The sequence below is a fragment of the Clupea harengus genome, chromosome 19, assembly GCF_900700415.2.
Source record: "Clupea harengus chromosome 19, Ch_v2.0.2, whole genome shotgun sequence".
Taxonomy (NCBI): Eukaryota; Metazoa; Chordata; class Actinopteri; order Clupeiformes; family Clupeidae; genus Clupea; species Clupea harengus.
Window position 1 is genome coordinate 19,740,139 of NC_045170.1, and position 18,395 is coordinate 19,758,533.

The 18,395-nt window shown below is 44.1% G+C and overlaps 1 protein-coding gene across 1 annotated transcript; it reads right to left on the reverse strand.

Moving 5' to 3' along the window:
- Positions 1 to 15,833: 15,833 nt before the first annotated feature.
- twist1a (twist family bHLH transcription factor 1a) lies at positions 15,834 to 17,700 on the reverse strand. The gene is made up of 2 exons (XM_012831459.2): positions 16,691 to 17,700; positions 15,834 to 16,393 (listed from the first exon to the last, which is right to left on the reverse strand). Exon 1 carries the CDS (start codon positions 17,223 to 17,225, stop codon positions 16,722 to 16,724), a length of 504 nt encoding a protein of 167 aa, XP_012686913.1. The 5' UTR covers positions 17,226 to 17,700; the 3' UTR covers positions 15,834 to 16,393; positions 16,691 to 16,721.
- Between the last annotated feature and the right edge of the window lie 695 nt (positions 17,701 to 18,395).

Genomic DNA, 18,395 nt, shown 5'->3' on the forward strand with positions numbered 1-18,395 from the left:
TAATGGGGGGGGTGTAGAGGTGATGGGGTGGGGTTGGAGGAAGAGGGAGTGTTTTAAGTGATAGATGTCATGGACAGTGAGAAGCCCCTTTCACATACAAAATATGATCAGGTGTCAGGTAAACATGCGGAATAGACAAATTTCCTTTCCCACTCAGTGTTCCATAACGGTACAGTCACATGTGTTCTGTATTCCCGCCTGACTGGATATACCGGAATACCACGGAGCACGAACCTCCGCGATTAAAACACGTGAGAATGGAGACGACACATAATTTACGACGCAAGAAATCCAGATCGTTGTGAAAAGTCCAAGCTGAGACATTGGCTGGCTAGTTGCCAACATGGCACCAGTCGAACTGCATCACGTCTCTGTTGAGAGAGTTCTCATCCTGCTTCTGAACATTTGTTTTGGTCAAAACTGCATCATCATTTACGTCACCGCCAGCAATGTCACGACCGGTCACAACATGTTAATCCTTATGGTTCTAAGTCCCACTGGAGCCGTGGTGGACAATCATCGTTAATGTTACCAGCTCACCAGAGGATAGATTAACGGTTCGACTTTAAGGCATTACTCCCATTCCCACACAACACCATCAACGGCATAATAGCGAAAAATAAACAGCTTTAAGTGTGAGTGGGAACGGGGTAGGAAAGATACAGAGAAAGAGGAAGAAAAGGAGAAAGAAAGAGTAAGGGAGAGCCCAAGGCAGTGAGGTCTACTGTTGTCTCACTGGGGGCCTCCATCAGGGCCGCCACAGAGGCTCCCTCACAGAATCTAAGGAGGATGTATTTTTTTTTCTTCTTTAAAAAAAAAAAATAAGCACTTTGAGAAGTCTACCAGCCCTCCCCCAGTACTCACCAACTCCACTATGCCCAAACCAAACCCCATCCCTCCACCCCACTCAGAACTAACACACACACACATACGCACACACTCCGGTTGTGGTCACTTTGTGGGTGGTGATGGTTGGACTGGCAGGCCTTGGTTTTCAAAGAGAGGGATTTAAGGGTCCGGAGATGGATGGGGTACCAGATGATGAAGCTGAACTAACAGCTCCTCTGCTTTCTGAAAAGATTTTGCCCATGATTGCGTCTGTCGGCTCGCTTGCATTGGTCACTAAGCTGCAAGTTCCCCAACTCCTCCTCTGTTCCTCTCCTGCGTGTCGTAATAGCCACTTCTGGGGTGAGAGGGATGAATTTGGAGAGAAAGTTCTCAAGGATAAAGGCATCATGAGGAACTGGAAGCCGTGCCAGGATGGAGGCTTTCACCCAGACGTGATCCAACATAGAACCTCATTTGGATCCTTGGGTTGCACATTGGTTCTCAGAGGCACCCCAAAAGACAAATCCGCAAGGACCCATCAAAGACCCCTAAAAAGTTCCTGCCAAGAACCCTTTTCCTTTTCCTTTCCTTTAAAGTTCTTCATGAGTAAAGAAAATACATAAAAACCACAGTTCAGGTGGTGTAACCACAATTACAGCTGTTGAATAAAATCTCCTATCAGTTGCTGTCACAATCTTCTCTTTCACATGCTAAAGCTTACTGTTGGAAAATGCGCTCCTCTGTCTTAAGCATCCTGGGCCACTGCTTTACAATCTGAGCTTGGCACAAAAAGATGCCTCACTTGCCCAACCGGGTGGCAGAGGGCAGAAATACTGGCAAAGCTGCTCCAAGGACTTCGGGTTTTATACAGCCAAGCACAGAACGTGCTTAATGTCTGAAAAATGCAGCAGGTCATAGTAGGACTCATTATGTGAAAAGATAATGGTTATACTTTGTGACTGCTGTGTAGCTCTCTAAAACTCAAAGAGGCAGATGCTGTACCAGGGGGAGAAGCAATGAGAGAAGGAACTAAAACACACTTGCAAATACGCACGCACACCAGCATACACACTCACCCACACACACATGCTCGCACACACACATGCACACACACATGCACACACACACACACACACTTACACACATGCGTGCACACACACACAAACACACACACATGCACACATACACGCTGAAACACTCACACACACACATAAAGACAAAGAAGGAAACAATAGGAAACAGTGTTACTGGTCTTGGGGGCTTGGGGGAGTGGGTAGTGGAAAGAAGATATTTACATAAGCATGACAATCACAGCACAGTCACGGACTGCACAACGGGCCCACTAATGTGTGCTTGGTCCAAGGCAGAGATCAGTTTGCATGCACAGGTACTGTGTGTGTGTGTGTGTGTGCATCTTCTTCTGTATTTATGTGTGAGTGCTTGTATGTACATATCTATGCACATTCTACCTATATGTTTATGTATATGTGCACGTATCTGTGCATACATGGGTGGCCATGGATATGGATGTAAGCGTGTAAATATGTACGTGTGTGTATGTGCACATTTTCCTGCGTATCTGTGAGTGAGTACATTTGTATGCTTGTATTTAGGTGTGTGTGTATGATTGTGTGCCTCTGCACGTGTGTGTGAGCGTGCATTTGCTTATATGTGCATGCATGTGTGTCCATGAATGTTGGTATATGCGTTTATGTGCGTTTATGCAAGCCTCTGTGTGTGTATGTGTGCTTGCGTGTGTGCGTGCCTGTGTGTGTACATGTGGATATATGCTTGTGTGCCTGTTTGCATGTTTGCGTGTGTGCCTGTGTGTATGTTTGGCTGTGCATGTGTGTGCATGCTTGTGTGTATATGAGCTTGTGCACATATGCGTGTGTGCCTGTGTGTATGTCTCCCTGTGTGTGTGTGTGTGTGTGTGTGTGTGTGTGTGTGTGTGTGTGTGTGTGTGTGTCTCTGGACCGCAGCACCCCCAGGTCAGTCCTGAGATGAAACAGATAAGATAATTGGCTCTAATGAAATCCAGACCAACTTTTTGGGTCCAAACCACCTCTTTCTTTTTCTTTCACTCTCTCTCTCTCACTCTCTCTCTCTCTCTCTCTCTCTCTCCCTCTCTCTCTTTCTCTTTCTCTCCCCTGTTGAAGTGAGGCCCTTAATTCAAACCAGCTCCACCGTGCTGAAGCGAGGTCCATAGCACCCCGCCCCGCCCCGCTCCCGTATTTCTGTTTGAAGTACCGACTGAGCACGCTCACAAGCAACAGCACCCACCAGCCTGCTGGGCCCGTTGCCATGGTTACCCTAATTACTGGCCTTTACTGTCGCAGTGGCTTTACAGCACAGGAAAGGAATCATTATGTGCTCTATCCATATTTGTCTTTTTTTGGGGGGGGGGATAGTGGTGAGGGGTGGTAAAGATTTTGGGGGAACAAGAGGTGAAAGGTCACCCAGGGGAGGCTCAACAAAAAAAATGACTTTGAGACATTCAAGGCTGTTGCCTCCGCTGCAGTGGAATAATTAAACAAAACAGCGAGCGGGACTGAGTGTGGAGGTCAGGGCCTGTTGCCGGAGCCTTTTCGTATGTGTGTGGCGTTCGTGTTTAGTTTGGGGCCGCTGCTGTTCTGTGTCAGAGCTGTGTTTTTGGACGGAGCATCCAGTGATCTGCAAGGTTCCCGTGTTTTGTCATGGAAAGTTTTTGCACCCCTGGCAAGAGTGTCGCGGTCTCGTTGGGATTGCTAGTGCTGTTTGAACCAAGTTGTGGTCGCATTTAAAATGCGGGCAGGTTTCTTCCATCTACCGCACTGTTTAAAGTAGCCGACCCTGGGACAACTAGAGACCATGTCATCAATGCTCATCATTTTTACAGCTGAAATCACTAATATCTATAGATGTGGTGGACAGAGAAACTGTTGATAACTGTAATTACTTTTCTATAACAGGGTAATAACTACTTCACATTTCAATATAGGAATCGAGAAATACAATATCTGTGGAGTCTGACAATGATCTAAAAATGTAGCACATTACTGGTGAAATATGAATAATGACTGAAGACTACACAACACTTGACCCCAGTTGAATCAAAACGACAAATCAAATTTAGATTCATAAGGCCTGACTCCTTGAGGGGGGGTCCTCTATATGAAAAAGACCACCACTGGAGAATGTCATAACTGAAAACATTAGCATTAAACAGATTAAATTAACCGAGGTATGTAAACAAGGCCCGGGAAGAAGGGAGGAAGGCCCCTAATTGGGGAGGATTTACGGTGTCCTGTAGAGACGTTAAATGTTTTGGGCCAAGAGGGTGTTGTTCTTCAACCCTCTTATCTCCCAAGCCGAGCTTGGGCTTCACACTTCCCTTGGAGTGCCTAGGAGAGGACACCCCCTGGAGAGACTGAGGGAGAGATGGAGAGAGAGGGGAGGGGGGGTGGATGGACAGAGAGAAAGAGAAGGAGGAAGGGAGGGGTGGAGAGAAGGAGAGAGTGAAGAGAGGTGAAGAGAGATGAGGTTGAGAGGTAAAGGTGTGAAGACACAAGGGAGGGCAAAGAACGAGGGAGAGAAAGAAAGCTGAGCAGGGGGAAAACAGAGGGAGAGAAACAATGCTGAAGAAAGACAAGCAGTGAGCAGGACATGTAGAGAGTGAGTGAGTGCATAAAAGAGAGTGGAGCAGTTAGTTATTGGAGATGAGGTTCCTCTGGTGGAGATGGACATATCCCTGGTCTGAGGGGACCAGGCTGGACAGGGAAGGGGAGGGCAGGGGGTGAAGGGGAGGGGAGGGGTGGGGTGCCGTGACTGCGGGATGCTGGAGCTCATAACCGCATGTGGTGAGCTCCAGACCATCTGTTTCTGGGCCTGTCTCGTCCCCTCCCTCCCTCCCTCCCAGAAGAGCACGCTATGCGCTGGGCCGTGGGGACTACCTGGTGCTAACCTGGTGGGGTCCAAGGTTGTAAAGCTGCATTTGAGGATCTGGTTACCTTTTCAGCAGAGGCCCTCCCTGGGTCCCTTGTAAAACAGAGACTAAATACTGAACTCCAAAGGGGTTGCACCGGTGGACCCCGAAGTTGTGAAGCAAGTCAAATGGACCGAGTAGACCAAAGAACTTCAAGTTTAGAAGAACGATCATTGATTGATTTCCGCATTACAACAGCACCATGAAGAAGTTTCTAGAAAATATGATGTAAACAAAAGTACATGTAACAGAAGGCAGTGAGAAGAGGAGGAAGATGAGCACACAGCCGAGTCATTAGTGACACGGTTTATTACATAGGCCTTGTTGATTTAAAACTACACCATGAAGTTCAGTGTAACATATTATTTATCATCGTATCAGTGTAACACTGAGAGTCTGTACTCACATAATCCTATGCCTTATCCTCACTCTAACCCCGGCCCAAGAAACGGCTGTAGGTTTTTGTTACGCAGTGTGTTTTTAACAGTATAGTTACGCAGTAACATGCTATGGGCAATATAACGCATTCATTTTATGAACTGTTCGCCAGAGTGATATGCATGTTGTACCTACAACACCGTTGTACTGACAATACTGTACCTGTCAGTAGCGTGACACACTGTGAAATATGCAGAAAATCAAAGAGAGCAAATGATAATAAACCGAAGGGGAAAAACCTGGTGAAAGAAAACACAGTGAGCCTGAAAAGAAATGAGAGTGAGGAAGAGTGAGAGTGAGAGCGAGAGCGAGAGTGAGATTGAGAGTGAGAGAGATGGGATCATGTTTTTTACCCAGGGCCTGGCTGGATTAATGAGAGCATGGCGAGTAAGCGCTCAGGAATCCGAATGGTCACCAGCCCTCGTCACATGCGGAGCCCGGAGGCCGGAGCAAGGGCCGCCTCGCCGTTTCCTCCCCTCTAACTATGACATTAACTGCCTTGCATTAACCGCATGTCCACTTCAATGAGCGTCTCCACCGTGGCAGGCGGCGAACGAGGCCTGGGAATAACGACGGGCACGGCCGTAAAACGCCAGCCTGTGACGCAGAGTTTGAACGCGGAGAGAGAGAGAGAAAAAAAAAACTAAAAAGGGAGACCCGACAGTCACGTGAAACCCAATACCTGGGTAAGACGGATGGACAGGCCACCTCAGGAAGTGATTTACCACCGAGGGTCACGGGTGGACGTGGCAAGAGTGTCATCAGTGGTGCCAGCCCCCTGTAGTCACGGGGGACGACTCAAAGGGAGAGACGCGTCCTCTGAAGATGCTCTGGGACGAAAGCTAAAGCCTTGCAAGAGAGTTGTTAGTCCAGACTACCCAGACAGAATGTTCGAGTGTCTCTCTGAACTCCTTAATGGAAATACCTGCCTGCTGAGTCACAAGATGTTATCACTGTCTATATGTGTGTGTGTGTGTGTGTGTGTGTGTGTGTGTGTTTTCCTATGAAATAAAGGTGTTTGCAGTGGAACACGTGTTTGAGGCCCTTTACATTTTCTCATTCATAAATAAAGATCGGGTGTGGGTGAGATCACTTATCGCGCCAAGGAATCGCTTCGGACGCGCCGTGCGGGGAGCGACTCAACATTTCAAGAGCATGAATCACACGTTGCCTTGGCTCTTTCAAAATCACCACTTTACAAAGTCGGCTCAGCTCCTAAATCACTCTTTCGTGAGGAATGGGGGTGGGTGGGAGAGGGGAACCGTTTCACTGACATGCAGGGATACTTAGCATTTTTCCGAGTATTAAAATGCCGACCAATTTCCTCAGTTTCCGCCCCGAACGTTCCCAGTAGGACGAGAGAAGGATGTGGAACTATTTCGGTTCTGCTGCTCTTACAGTACAGTAACAGAGGCACCATTAGAGAAGTACAGGCCCTTGTTCTCCGAATATGACTCAGCCCCAGTCATGTGATTCTACAGAAGAACTACAGAAGAGCCAAGACAGAGGACACATACCAGGGAAATATATCCGTTCATGTATTCACACTCATTATAAAGTCACAAACACGTTTCTCCCTATATGTGAGTGCATGTGTGGGCCATTGTACATATGTGTGTGCCTGTACATGTGTGTGTGTGTGTGTGTGTGTGTGTGTGTGTGTGTGTGTGTGTATTTTGTGTGTGTGAGTGTGTGTTTGTGTGTCCTCTTGTATGTGAGCATGAGATAGTGCATGTATGTGTCTGCGATTTGTCCCTGTGTGTCAGCTTATACCTGTATGAGTGTGTCCAGTGTATCTGTCAGCCTTCAGCCCCACTGAAACTCATTGGGGGGGGGGGGGGGGGCAGACTTAATTAACTCACAGGCTTAGCCCTGGGGAGGTGGGGTGGAGGTGTCACTGGAGGCTAATTACCCCCCAGGGGGGTGGGGGCTCTGGAGTTACCCCCCACGGACTGCCCCCAAGGGGGACCTGACAAAGATGCATTAACCAGGGGCTTAGAGCAGGGGCCAAAGCCTGAGCTGGGAGCCTAGGAGCCTCTGCACAACTTCAGGCAGCTGGGACCTTCAGTCTTCAGCTCAGTGTCGTCATGCTAGACAGAAGGGGCTCCACTACAGGAGTGTGAGTGTTTTAATGAAGAAATATGGCCAAACGTTCAGTGAAAGGAATTGCTGTTGTTTCTTCTTTTTTGTAAATGTGGTGTATATTTCTACATGTGCCTGTGTGTGTGTGTGTGTGTGTGTGTTTGTGTGTGTGTGTGTGTGTGTGTGTGTGTGTGTGTGTGTGTGTGTGTGTGTGTGTGTTGGGGTGGGGAAAAGATAGTGTGCTTGTGTGAAAGTTACTTTATGTGTATTGCATCGGGGGTGGGGGTAGGGTAATGTACCTGTTTACTTTAAGTCAGCCATTTAAGTCAGCCATTATGTCTCTGCATGTGTCTAAGTGAGTGTGTGTGTGTGTGTGTGTGTGTGTGTGTGTGTGTGTGTGTGTGTGTGTGTGTGTGTGTGTGTGTGTGTGTGTGTGTGTGTGTGTGTGTGTGTGTGTGTGTGTGTGTGTGTGTGGTTGCCTGTAACTACTCTTATGAAGTGAGAGTCTTCACTGTCTCCTGAGTGACACATTGATGGGTTTAGTGCGGGATCTAAAACTGATGAGGAAGGAGTATGTGCTGCTGACAGCCATGGGACACACTCCCACACACACACTCCCACACACACACGCACACACGCACACACGCTCACTCACTCACTCACTCACTCACTCACTCACTCACTCAACACAGACACATACGCACACACACACACCCAGAAGACAGACGTGTCAGAGAGAGAGAGGATGCCTTGTTCCCAGAAGTCCCTCTAGTCAGGCCTGGAGGGGGGAGCTGTGCAGAGGTGTATGGAGGTCTCTGAGAGAACAGTTCATCAATATGTGTATCACAGTGTCCCTTCTAACAGAAGCTTGTTACAGCAACGCGTCCGCATGAAATGGGTTCAAGAATCTTTTTTTTTTTTTTTTAAGGAAAATAAATAATTAATTGCCTGTGCCGTGACCCACATTTTCCCTCTTGAAAGTTGCCAATGTCATTTTTTTTGTTTTTTTCGTCAAGCCTTAGACGTGTAAGTATTTCACAGCACGACCACAGTCATTTTAATTGGACTTGAATTTGGGAAGTTTCAAACCAAATAGAGAGATTGCTCACAATTCCCCGTGTTTATCAAACAGGGGCTGCAAAGAGAGCTGTTGGAGCCGGAGTATCATATTTTCCTGGCAGGTCCAGTCAAGCAGAACCGTATCTTGCCCTCCACTGCCACGACTGGGCTCAATCTGGTTCCAAATATTCGTTTTTTTACAGAGAGCAGAATTGATTTCACGTGACCGCCGTAGACGCTAATGGGGCCATCAAAGATGACACAGAGTGACACAGACGTACCAGTCGTGCTCTAAGTGTGTGGCGGCTCACAGTGAATCTGCTTCTGACTAATATTGCTTGGAACAGGAAACCGCATCACACATTTAAGGGAAGTGGATCTGCAACTGGTCTGTGTCTTTTGCGGTCTCCACTGTGGTCCACTCCTACACAGAAGAAGGAGAAGGAGAAGAAGAAAGAGAGACATTTTTCCTGCCTAAATCATAACACCATGTTAATTACGCCGAAACTCAAACATGCTCTGCGATGGTAACGAAAACGCCTGAAATCATTGCTTCAGACTTAAACGGCTTTTCCACTTGACATTTTGTTTACGCCTCCAGGGAGCCGATCTCTATTTACGGGTACGACCGGCGAGCGAAAATAAACAACGGGACGGAGAAAAAGAGAGGGAAGGAGAGGGAAGAAAAAAGAACAAAACCAGAAAAAATCATGGTTTTTATCACGCACGGAAAAGTGTGCAGTGTCTTTGTGTACACTTGGTATGCTTTGCGTTCTGATTGCCTGTTTATTTTCATGGAAGCCGCTCTCTTCAGCCAATGGCCACGCAGCCTGAGGGGAATGGAGGATTGGGTGGGGGGGGGGGGGGTAATCGTGCTGTATGATGTGCCAAGGCTGAGCGGCGGCCCCCATCCGTCCGCCCGCCCTCTTCCTGGCTATGACCTCAGCGTGTCTCCCACACACGGGGCGTCTGACCCTGGCGTGCCCGCATGCCCTCTGCCTGGGTGGCACAGCTCAGCGCAGCGCGATGGCCGCGCAGCAGGGCGCAGACTCACCCTCGCCCAGCGAGAAACACTCCCGTCACCCTCGGCCTCGGCGCTCCTCACCAGAACAGCCGAGTCACTGTGGTGAGCCGAGAACAACCACCGCTCTGGATCTGGGAGTCGTGACGCAGGGTTCAGTGCATAGGGATGTTTGTGGAGGCCTTTTTCCATGTTGTTGGGGTTTGAGCGAGGGATGCTTTAGGAGTTGCTAAACTGTAGAAGGGTTTTCCCTAATGTTGAAATCTACCCCCCAAAAAGAAGAATGACATTTCACACATACTTATTACCATGCTGTTTTGGGATTATGGACATGATGTACGGAGCAAGGATGTGACGTCAGATGGCACAGAAGGGGGCCAATTTTCGGATGGAGGGACTAAATTGAATCTGACAGTTTGTTTTGTTGATGTCTTTCAGGGAGTTTCTCATAAAGTTTGTGACTTTCCATCTTCTTTGGCTCCCAGACGTATTACTATTCTCTTCTAACCGCACAGACACAGCTGACAACAGTCAGGATCAGGGCAAAGATTCCAATCACCGTGCTTTTCTTAAAAAGATGTTTCTAAGAAAGAAAACTCCTTTGAGATGTGATAAAGTTGTTCTCAACTTTAAAAAAGAGATATGATATTTGAAGGTATGTACATATGTATATGAGGATTTATCACTCAGCATTAGACTTAATTGGCTTGTTATGTGACATGACAGCCAACTATTATCATTTTAATTTTTTTATTCTGTGAAGGTCTTCTATGGTACACTTTTCAGGTTGCATAACGAAGAATGTATGCACAGATTTATTCTATTTCCTTACAATTATGACATTCAGATATATAATAACTGAAGACGGTGTCGAAGGGTCAAGTTGTATTATTTAATCTCTTCAGGCATGCTCATAAATGAGTAACAGACAGCACTGATATTATGACTTTGACTTTGTTCCCAGCGGATCCTATAACAAATGTTTTAGAAATGAGAAGTAATGACTGCCAATCTTGAGCCACGGTTTATTTTCTATGCAGTATTTAAGAATAATTCTAATATATTTCTTTTGGCCAATGGGTTTAATGAATAAAACGCTTTTACGGTCTTCATTAAAGAATTCAAACGATAGTGACAAAAACTTCCACTTTGTGCCACGCCAAACGTCACTGCACAATAACTGACCCTCCCAAGGGTGTGCCATTATATGCACTCAAGTGAAAATCAGTCTGCCAGACTAGCGGCTACAGCATGAGCAGCACCACTGACAACCAGCTACAGAAACCAGGGGAAATCAAGAGAAGCAGGGAGAGAATACAGGACTGTCGGCGGGGAAGGAAGACTACAGAGCAAAGCAACATCATCTGGATGGGATTCAAGTGGAAAAGAATGGTCTGATGCTCAACTATCCAGATAATTTAGATATGAGTGGAATCCAGATTCATATGTGCATGGCTCCGCTCTCTTTCTCTCTCTCTTTCTCTCTCCCTCTCTTCCCCTCTTTTTCTCTCTGTCTCTCACTCTCATTCTGTGTTCTTTGTTTTAGTGCAGACATGCTGCAGTGTTGATGTGAAAGGCTGGAGCCCCATGTGGTTCCAGTTATGGTGCAGAAAAGTGAACCCAGTAAATCACAGATGAAAAGGGCCTCAGTCAAATCAAATCATAGGTTCATCTCGTCCTTCACGGACGGACAGATGGACCAGGCCCTCTCCAAACTCCAAAAACCTGCAGATCTGATGCAGGGCGGCCGTGCCACACAATGGCGTTCCGAAGTGCAACACTTCAAAGGCTGCACGGACATTCCAAATATTCCCCAGCACGGCTCAATAGAGAGTCTCTGCGTGGAGGTTTGCCAAGAAGCACAAATGTATACAGTATTTGGCTGACTTTTGAACAGGGTGCAAAGCCATAGCATCCCCTGCAGCTATCCCCAACCTTAGAAGAATGCAGATCAGTTCGAATAGAGATGTGACAGAGAGGTGATGGTAACATGCTTCACTTCATCAAATAAAACTGACTACAGCCTATAAATATTGTGTCCCAACTTGTAACTATCAATGCAGTGAGCTTTAAAAGAAGGAACCCAGTGCCTAATTCAAGGCAGGTAAATTAGGTTATGTTTAGAAAAACATCTTACATTGGCCAAGTAAGCATATATAGCATTTGTCCCTCTATGTGTTTACATTAATCAGTGGATAGCACAATTCATAATGTAGAAATTCAACTTTTAAATATTAATAGATGGCATCTGAATGTGGAGGTACAGTTCGTTGCATTTAAGTTATTATCTTACTTCAAAACTTTTCTGGGACCATCCATCCCGTTGTTGAACTATGAAGAGTGCATTTGAAAAAGTTCTTTATTATTACAGACAATTAGAACTGTCGCTTTAGATTTTCATTATAGTACGGTTTCTATGTTGTTGATTTCTTGTTGTCGAACAGGATTGTATGGGTATTCAATATGTTAGAAAACTTTGCAAAAGGCACCGTTAGCAATGGCATCTAAATAAAAAATAAAAAATCTAAAGACAAACCTCTTACTAATGTGTCGTTTCATCTTGCGCAGGCTATGGCGTTCTAGAGAATATGTACAATACCAAATCAGAACTAATTGTCTTTAAATGTAAACATTTTCAGAACCATATTTTGAACGTCATGTTGATCGTCATTCTTTTGAGCTAAAATTATTGTAAAGTAATACCACGTTTATTAATGGGCCGTTCATGGCGTCAAACATGTCGGAATGCACCCTGTATTCTACTTTGCAGGTGGGTATGTGCAATAGAACGTGTAGGCCTGTGTTATGCCCGAGTTAGAATTGCACCTGTTGAGCTGAGCTGCCTTTCCACGGAGAGGCCTATTCTCTAACTACTGGTTAAAATTAGAAAAATAATAGAATAGAAAGTCCCAATAAAACACCTTGCTTGAAATAATACATAGTTATTTGATTCTGAATGCCTTTTTTAAAGATCATCTGTTACGGTTTTAATTGTATGATTAGGCTACTATTATCATATTAAGATTATGCATATTATTTGTGAGAAATTCGTCCCCAAGTTTTAAGGTTTTCAAAATTATAATAAAACTTGCAATTTAAAACAATGTACTTGAAACTTAAATGAGCATTATTGCTGAAATAAATTTAAAATATGTATGAATAGTGTTTTTGGTTCATAGGGCAGTGACAGATGAAGCCAGTTTTGTTCAGGCACCTGTTGAAGCGATCCAATGTCATCGATCAAACTGTCCCATGTCTCTTCTGCGGAATGTTAAGGACTAGCTGAGTTCAAAGAGGACAAAACCAAACTCACATTTTATAACTTATAAGCATATCAACCATAATTTATCATTAGCTCAGTTTAACGGAATAATTTTACTGTTTCACCATACTACTTATTTATCATAAATTATGTTTTCGTTTATGTTTTCATATTCTATTATTATTTTAGCCTATTATTGTGTACAATTATTTCTATTCTTACAGTTAATAATAACAGTTTTTTTTATATATTTTGATATAGATTCAAGATCAAGTGTCTTCGACCCGATTTGGCCACCCTAAAACTTCAAAGACTTTTTCAAGTGTATGGTTTTTTTCTTTGCTATGCATGCTTTCAAATTTGAAAAGGTCGACAGTGAGAGGCACTGCCTTGTGAAGGAATTTCTCCTTAATCGTCCAGCGTGAGAAGTGTTAGCCGACAAGTCCACAAAGGTGACATTCCTCCTCCCCCAGAACAACAGCTTCAAGTTTAAGATAACACGGACACGGTAATTTTAAGATGGGGAATCGATTCCCTTTGGTGCATCGCGTTGCCCTTTGGGTCAAAGCTGATGGTTTTACGTTCTTTAAGCATACGTCAAATCGTTTAACTCCAGTACTCGAACCCACCCTAGAGTTTATTAATAAAGATTTTATTATTCTTGTCCAACATGCCAGGATATCCAGCTGATCACATAAATGACCATCCTGGGCATAGCACTGAGCACTAGAGAAAATAAACCTGAAATATTTTGAACTTTTTTTTCATCAACCAGACTCCACTGGCGTTTTTATTTGTTCGTTGACGCACCTATGAAAACAAAAACTGTATCCAATCAAAGGGATATTTTCAATGCTGTTTATTAGATTTAGGCATAAGCAGTTAAGTAACATTTACATTTACAGGATAGATAGCATTTCTGCTCTGCCAGTTACTGACATGGACTAGTTTACGTGGACAGTGGTGCGCAGGCCTAGAGGTCTCATCTTGGAACAATACAATCCTGTACCTTTAAGATGCGTCTCGAAATAGCTTAGCTGTGTACTTCATAAAAAAGACGCCTAACTTTAAACAAACATGCTGAAATTCCAGCGCGTGAAACAAAACTTCAACGTGCTTACCCTTCATAGCTTCCAGACATGCAATATCACAGCTTAATGCCAAGAAAAGCAATACTTGTGGCAACACAAATATTTGATTTTAATTTTGATATCTCATAAAGCTTTGACCATCGCGAAAGCGTCGAGCGCTCTGAAAAAGATAGTAGGCCACGGTGGTATTTACCGAATTAAATCCCGTAAATGAAGGGTTTTCAGCGAACGGTCGGTGAAAAAAAACACATTCCCCCTCTCCAGTCCCCACAGGACGAAGAGGCCGGTAGAGTTGCTCCTCTTGGTTTCCCGCTTGAAAATCCAGCTGTTTCAAACAAAATCCTTATCGAAACACTTTACGGATAATCGACCGAAATATAATGTCCAAGTCGTCTTTTTATTAACAAAAGTACTGCGACTTTCTGTCAGCTTTTCTAGCGCTATGCGTCCGAAGGCGGGTCCCTGCCGCAACTCAACATCTGTTCGCTTCACGTGACGTTAAAGAAAAATACTAACAACATCTGGTAAAAATAAATTTGTTTCAGGTGCCACGGTATTTTCTCTCTCAGTCTCTCGCCAAATCCATCTAGTCTCTGCAGCATTCCGTCTTGATTGAGAGAACTTGCTGCGAGAAAAGAAATCTGTACTTCAGCCAGGCTCAAACTTTAGGCAAGGGCTCAGACGTGGACACCAAATAGGCCTCACTGTAATTCTTAAAGAACTTCTTTCTCTTTGTGCACGTTTACCAAAAAAAAAGCACTACACTTGCAGAATCATCGGCTGTCTCAACATTTTGTTTTATTTGACCCAACCACAACAGGCCCATTCAATTGCAGTGCGCATGCATTCTCTTACAGAATGTACACATTGTTTTTATTAAACATATAGATCACATTGTGCAGTGAATTAATCTCTTGAGAAAACCACATAATATACGATTGTTTATTCAATAATTGGTCATATTACTTATACGTATTGTTGCATCATGTCAAGATTAAGCTCAATAAGCTGATTTCCCCGTCTAACTGAATATTTTTTTGTGTCGCTCTTCAAAAAAAGAAATAATGTTGATTCAAGGCCACTTTAACCCCCACCACCTCCCAGTGACCTGGCGAGCGCGCCCTCCGTTTTATAGACATCTGGGAATTCCATACATGCTTCTGCAGCCAATTACACACCTTCTTCAAACGGGGCCGCGCTTTGATTCTGCAACACGCACTCAAATGCTTTCCCAGACCCGCACTGAACCTGTCACAACATCAGCCCAAAGACAGCTAATCTATGGTACAGGCTATCAGTTGGAAATGACCCGGCGTTTTATTATGTGGTCACGTGAAATGTCCCGTTGGAGGTGGAAATATCATTCCAAAATCCCTGTATGTTTTGGGCCTATTGAAATGCATTTCCACATTGGAATGTAGCTATTAAATTAGGCCATGGCATAGCAGTCATTAAAAAAACTAAATTGTGTAAACTGTAATAAAGTTAATCAATTTTATTTGTTTCTAAACAACTACTTGGGAGAAACTTTGGAGTAAGCCTAGAGAAATAATAGACAGCGTAAGTAACAAAGCTGGGATATTTATCATGTGTCACTCTGTGGTAAAGTTTTACCGAGCTGCACAGAAATCCCCCAAAGTAGAAACATCAGAGGAAGCCAAGAAAGAAAGCAACGCAAATGCATAAAATCTATCCCACATTCCCAGAGCTAGGAGCAGGTCACCAACCACACTTCTATTCCACAACGGTTTGTACAGCCGTTGCTGGTCTCTGAACTTAAAGCCGTGACAGGTCTCCAAAAGCCTCCTAAAAGAGTCCAAAAATACACCGTTCTTTTAAGTCAAGGAATTAATAATTCGCTCTTTAGTTACTGCATTTATTCAGTGGTGTTTTGTTCATAAGTGTAAATCTTTCTATTATGTGTTCAAACTGCTGATATACTTGGCTGCTTGAGCAATTAAAGTGTCTGTGTATCACCTGAATAAAAAAACAATCAGCTTACGGTTTCTATTGTTTGAAAGCAGTCAGACTGTTTTAAACTGACACACTTAGTCTAAATCCATATCACACCAAACGAAAGCCTTAGAATTAGAATTCATACTCGTTTTTTTATTGCAGAACATATACAAATATTTACAACAAGGTCATTAAATGCATGTAGACACCAGATCCATTCTGCATTGTGACAAGTAGGCCTATCAATAAATAAATATATGTATGTATTTCAGGGACCAGGCAAAACATCAAGAGAGTCATACATATATGAGCCAAAAAAATGCGTTTCTTTACAAAAATAAATATGAAAATATTCACTTCATGGCTGTGTTTCCGTAGTCAGCCCGGCTATGAAGTGACCGGTCTGGTGCAGTCTCTCTGTCCTCGTATGAATTGGCACGACTGGTCGAAAAGCATGCATATAGAAGTACATATTTCCAACATTCATCGTCAAGAAAAGTAAAGTTGTCAAACACAGATCTGAATGTAGCTCCATGTCCGTAGGCGCATGTCTCTGCTGTAAGTGCTCCTCCACGATACCCACTGCTCCGTCTCAATGCCCCCAAATCTCCCCCCAGTAATATCCAAGGTTTGCCTTCGACTAGGCCTTCAGGATTTGCACCATTCTGCAAGCACGGACGTTCTGGATTCATCTGTGGAGGTGAAAAGAGAGTAAAGTGAAGCATTCATAACGGTTTTACTAGTGACAGAGCAGTCAATGTATTTTAACAGTTGTATGTAAAATTTCAAAACAATCGATTAATTACTTCACAGAAATCTATCATCTTAGTGACCTATTTTATACAGCCATTTCTGAGTTAATATATTGATATATACAATGATATATATCATAATGTTCCAGCTGTGTTGGATTTAAAACTTATGGTCCATAAAATCTTTGTGACTTCAGAAAATATTTCTTAAAAAAACTGAGACTTTTGATGTCTCACCATGTTGTCCAACACTGTATCCACGAGGAAGTTAGTGAGATGTTGACATGGACCACGCTCCCTCCATCCTCCACACGGAAAACGCGTAGCTCAGTCTCTCGTGAGCCACGTAGCTGCAGCTTGCCATTTTGGAGTCCAGCTCGTCGCTCTGCAGAACCTGGCAGAGAAAATCAATGTACCTTGCCGCGAGCTTAAGCGTCTGAATTTTGCTAAGTTTGTCGGAGGGCAAAGTAGGGATGATTTTCCGCAAAGACGAGAATGCCTCGTTGAGTGACTGCGTCCTCTGTCTCTCGCGTACGTTAGCCATGACCCGCTGCGTCTGAAGGTCCTCAAAAGACTGTGGGCTGCTGCTGCACTTTTTCCCCCTTTTCCCATGGGTAGGGCTATCTGAATCCTCCCCACTTTTCCTGCTCGGTCGTCTTTTCCTCCCACATCTTTTCTGTTGCCTGTCGAGCTCCTCTTCGCTGTTACCAAGGCTGTCCACTGGAGACTCCGGGGAGCTGGAATCCTCCTGCATCGTCTCTTCCTCAAACATCACCTTTCAGCTGGAACAAAAGACGAGTGGCTGTCCTTCGGTCCAGTTCAAGCTCCAGGAATAGTGGTTTTTTAAATTCCCTCGCCGAAATATACCGTTATTAAACTCTCATACTGGCCCCGTGCGCCACGGAGGTGTTTCTCAACTTGACGGAGTCTTAAGGGCTCTTATAGCCCTGGAAGGCGCAAAGTATTTGGGAAACTGTGATTGGACAAGAAGTGATGCGACGTAAAACTAAGGGGTGGGAGAGCCAGAGAACAATCAAAAAAGTTTCCGTTATACAAGAATCAGGGCTTTCAGTCGTTTAAGATCATAGCCAAAAGATTTAGCGTAATCAAAATATAATAGTTATTACATCACGTTCAAGAATTACTTATGTCAAACGGAGGAATTAATTTGTGTAGCTTACTTTGGACCCGATGTTTTTTTTATTCTGCAATGACAGGGAGATATTTCGGCCAGCAGATATTGAAAGACACTGTATTGTATAATCTAGTATAGCATAATATAGATGATCAAGTCATTTTGTGACAGACATCAGTGTTAAGTGAAACTTTATGATATATTGTCTTTCATTTCTAAAAACAACCCAAAGTTAATTTGTAGCTCGCTATAGAATGGATTGAGAAAATAAAAAATACAGTGGTTTGTAATTTGATCCAACTGAGAACGATTGGCACACTTTCGCTACTTCACACATTTTTACGATGCTTACATTTAATCATACAGCATAGAGTGTCATCTTATGAAAGGACTCTTGATAACAATCCCAGCCTGAGGGCTGCTGTTCCTGAATTGCCGTGGGTAGGTGCTCTCCCGCGTGGTACTTCTCATGGGGAGTAGTGCGCGCTAACGGGACGCCTGTTGCTATTGCATTCTGTGACGGCCTGATATGACAAGAGGGTGAGCGATTTACAAAACCTGATATGGACTTAGATGAGAAATTGAAAACACGTCTGAACTTACACAGGCATGTAGGGAACATGTAAGGAAGATGTTGATATTGCCTTTGCTTTTCAATATTTCATGAAACAGACCCAGTCGTTTTCAGAAAATAATAATAATAATGCATTTAAATCCACTGGAAGCTATACAGGGGAAACGTCATGTCTTCAAACTTCAAAAAACTTAAAACTTCAAAGTTCATTGGTTTCATGCAGAAGAGTCGTA

What these genes read in the sequence shown, in the direction of transcription:
- twist1a (XM_012831459.2), bottom strand. Translation starts at nt 17,225, where the DNA reads ATGTTTGAGGAAGAGACGATGCAGGAGGATTCCAGCTCCCCGGAGTCT.